Genomic DNA, 3,963 nt, shown 5'->3' with positions numbered 1-3,963 from the left:
AGGAGACACAGCAGTATTGACAACTGATGCTTTCTACCAAGAAAGGCCAAAAAAGCAGCCCAAAACTTGTTCAGTCAGAATAGCTCCTGTGCTGATTCTCGATGAAAACATCTTGTGTTTCTATCTGTCACCTGTATTTATTCTCATTTAACCAGCTGTCAGTTAGATATTCTGAGTCACCCTTCTAGGCAACCAAGCCAGCTGTCAAGCTACAGCGAGTCATCTTCAGTTCTTACTATCCTAGTTCAAGACTCACAGATAACCTAGCTACAAGTGTGCTTATCAGCACTGACTCTTTTCAACATCAGCATCTCATAAATGTATTCCAAAACATGGTTATATTAAAAAGGTGACAAGATTACATACTTCTAAAATACTAAAAATTCAATTTAATTCTAACATCCAAAGCTGACATTCACCTACTTTATTTGCTAAGGTGATGCAGAATATTAAAGAATGCAAAGTACTTCACATTACCAAAAAAAAAAAACAACTAGAGAACATGAAAGTTACCTTTATCAGATGCTCTAGAGGAGAAGCCACTGGTTGTTGAGATGTTATCATCATCATGCTGAGAGGTAGAATCTTTTATTTCTTTGACAAGAGACAGTCCAGGACTGCCAATGCCAAGTGAAGAAGATGTAGAGGGCTGACAATGCGGTACTGTGGAATCCAACATGGTACAGTTCAAATGGCTCCGATGAAGAGAGGGCCTTGTTAACACATCTGAGAAGTTCAATGCAGATCTACTCGTGGATGGTTCTAAACAAGAACACGAAGACCATCAGCTTTCCTATAGGCAAGCTCACAGAAGCCAAAACTTGTTTTCTATCAACAGTCTTGCTATTGCCAAGTACTAAGCACAAAAATAGAGAACCCGAATTTAACTTCTTCCTCAGCCAGATAAGGTTTCATCTGTCTGATTACAACAGCAACACCGCTGCAATACTAAGTATCCATGTCACATTAAGAAGTGGCTAAGGATAAGGTTTTACAACACCAAACACTGAACCCGTGCTCAAGTGCTCTAACACTGGGCCTTTCACTAAATCAAATATGTATCAATTCCTTCTTCTGCAGATAAAGATGGCAATAAGCTTTCCAAAATTTGGGATTATATGGAAAGTTACAGACAATTCTGCAGTTTATATAAATTTGTAACAAAGAAGATTTTAATCTAAGTACGTAACGTGAACATGTGTATTTGCAGAGATTTTTGGGAGGTTTGTTTGTTTTGGTGTCATGTCCTCCCCTCCCAAATTCTACCATATCAGGTCATGCTACAGGCAAAACATTATCCCCTATCAACTGACTTTTGAGATTCTGGCACAAAGGACAAGCAAGCATCATGGCCTCAGGTGCAAGATGGGCTTTTTTCCCTCATGAACCAAAGAGTCTGGAAACACTGCCAGTGTCCTGCAAGAGGTGGTCTCACACCTCCAACTTGCCACATGAATGGAACAACTATTAATGGGCATCTCGCCTGATATCCACGTAAATCCACAGTCACTCCTGGGAATTCTGGGTATGAACAGCATTTTAAGTCACTCTCCTCTTGATATTTGCACTGAAGCTTAAACTAACTAGTTCGACCTTCATAACAACTGCAGTACTAGTGATTAGTTCTCCAAAGCACTGGAAGATTTTTAGGAGTGTTTTGTTTGAGATAAAAAAAGGGTTAGCAGGCCAAAGGCTGGCCAAGGAAAGGAACAGCTCTAGCTGTTGGTAACTCAGAGTCGAAGAAACAGGCTTTCTAAAATGGTAACAGTAATAATAACAAAAAAATCTTGTTATTAACCACAGCAAGAAAGATTTCTCTACAACATCCACAGACTACAACACAAGCTACTAAAGGTTCTAGGGTGTCCATCTGCTCCTGATTTCTTGGAGCTAGAAAGTTTGCTGTGCAGCTGTTCTTACTGAAAGGTTCTTTCACACAGCTCTTCAGGAAAGCCAACATGTGTTCCTCATTCATGAAGACCTTTTCTATTCCTTTATCCAAACTTATTCTCAAGCTACAGCTACACAGAAAGCAATAAAGCTCCTTATTACAATTAGATCACATTGGTGACAAAGGTATTTCCTCATTATTTTGCATCCTGCCAACGGAAGCACTGACTTTCCACACAGATTGTTATATATGTCTGCTCAGACAAAGCTTCTCTCATTAAAAACTGAGTTGTACAAAACTGCTAATTTAAGAGAAACTCAGATGAGACCATATGCAAATTTACAGAGGAGAACTACAGAACCAGTGAGAGGCACAGACACATAACACAGATTAATCTTTTATATGGTAAAGGAAGGGCTTGCAAAATTCTTTGCTAAGGGTTCAAGTAGGATTTCAAAGACCCCACGCTAGCCATGCATAAGCCTTAATGTTACCAAATATTCCAGAAAAAATAATGTTATAAACCAAGTTCCTCAGTTCTCCCTAACAAAGAATTTTACTAAATTGATTGAAGAAGCCCAAAGCAAAACAAAAGAAGAAAATCAGGACATGAGAAGGAAGTTTCCTCTGGCATTCTAGCATCTGGTCTTCTTTTTTTTTTGAGGACAACAAACAAATTAATGTTTTTACTACCTTAGACAATTAGACAGACTTTAATTCTAGACCTTTTAAAAAGAAAATGTAACGCAGCAAACTTGCAAATTAATATTATCAATATTTTGCACCTGCCTAACTGACTACCTGAAGTGATGACTTCCAAGAGCTGTAAGACAACTTCCAGTACCTTTCACTATTATGTTTACGGCTTAAAGCTAAGATAGTTTCACAAACAGTTGCTGGGGTTTTTTGTTTGTTTTGAGGGGTTTTGAGGGCACTTTGGTTTTGTTTTGTGTGGGGTTTTTTTGGCTGGTTTGTTGCTTTTTGGTGGGGTTTTTTTTCAGTTCTGTCAAAATGATCCTTCCAGCTTCCCTTAGAAATTCAGATTCAAAACTAGAAATCTGTGAATAAATACAGATGGCCAGAATACTAATGATTTTTCACATACCTTCTAAATTAATTCTTGCTGATTCAGGTGTGACTCTCCCGTCAATCATCATGGTATCTTCATTTGCATAATCATGGTGATAGTTTACTGGATTTTCTTCCTGGTTTGTAGATTCATTTGTCTCTACACATTCATCTTCACTTTTATTGAAATACTTCTGTAACCATCCTGGTACAATGTTTTTCACTGATTCTGTCACTCTGCTAATGATTCGGGGCTTGAAAAAAACAAACAAACAAACAAACAAACAAAAACCACTTGTTAATTACAGAAACACAATCAACAGCATACACTAGGATGCAACCTTGCACAGACCTTGCAGACAGTCATTAGATAGCAAATATTCAAGACAAGAATAAGATAGAGGGGGTTGATCATTGTCATAAGATCTCTGTATTTCTGGAAAATGCATGACTAAAATTCACCTAATGTTGATTTACTGCTAACCTATCAATTTCTGCACTTCACAGTGACCTTGGCAATGTTCAAAATTCTGAAATTTCAGCTCAAGTTCACCACAGACTTGTCAAGTCACAAGGTCATCAGGAAATTCTATTTCTAAATAACTCCTAATGTACGTACTCTTTTTGAGGATTCCTCCTCTTAATGTCTTCACTTGAAAAACCACCACAAACAGAAGCTCAGCAATTATCTACAGTGATAGTGATGATCATAACAGCTGCTAAAATCAGCAAACTGAAGTATTGCTAGTTTCTCTAATGCTGAACTGCACTAATAATGTGTATCAAAAAAACACAGTTCTGTTCTGAACCAGTCAGAGTATCCTGAAATAAATAGCTATAGTTGAATGCCCCAAAACAGGACTGTTAAATACATTAATTTTAATCCAATTAAGTTCATGGTATGCTAAAGTTTTGGATCTCCAAACCTCAATATTCTGCAATTACTGAATACAGAAAAACCATTTCCATTTTGACATTTACCCCAAGCACAAATACAGGCTGGG

The 3,963-nt window shown here is 37.6% G+C and overlaps 1 protein-coding gene across 1 annotated transcript in view; it reads right to left on the bottom strand.

Moving 5' to 3' along the window:
• Positions 1-3,213, bottom strand: part of NUP153 (nucleoporin 153) — a gene marked incomplete at its 5' end in the record, with an annotated part of 26,061 nt that extends 22,848 nt beyond the window's left edge. Inside the window, 2 exons of the mRNA XM_029087278.1 lie at positions 514-762; positions 2,997-3,213. Coding sequence (XP_028943111.1) covers positions 514-762; positions 2,997-3,213 — 466 coding nt within the window. The remainder of the gene's footprint in view (positions 1-513; positions 763-2,996) is intronic.
• Positions 3,214-3,963: the final 750 nt, after the last annotated feature.

The sequence above is a fragment of the Antrostomus carolinensis genome, unplaced genomic scaffold, assembly GCF_000700745.2.
Source record: "Antrostomus carolinensis isolate BGI_N321 unplaced genomic scaffold, ASM70074v2 scaffold6201, whole genome shotgun sequence".
In the NCBI taxonomy this organism is placed as follows: Eukaryota; Metazoa; Chordata; class Aves; order Caprimulgiformes; family Caprimulgidae; genus Antrostomus; species Antrostomus carolinensis.
Note: the sequence above shows the minus strand (reverse complement) of the source record. Positions and strands in the feature narration are given on the sequence as shown.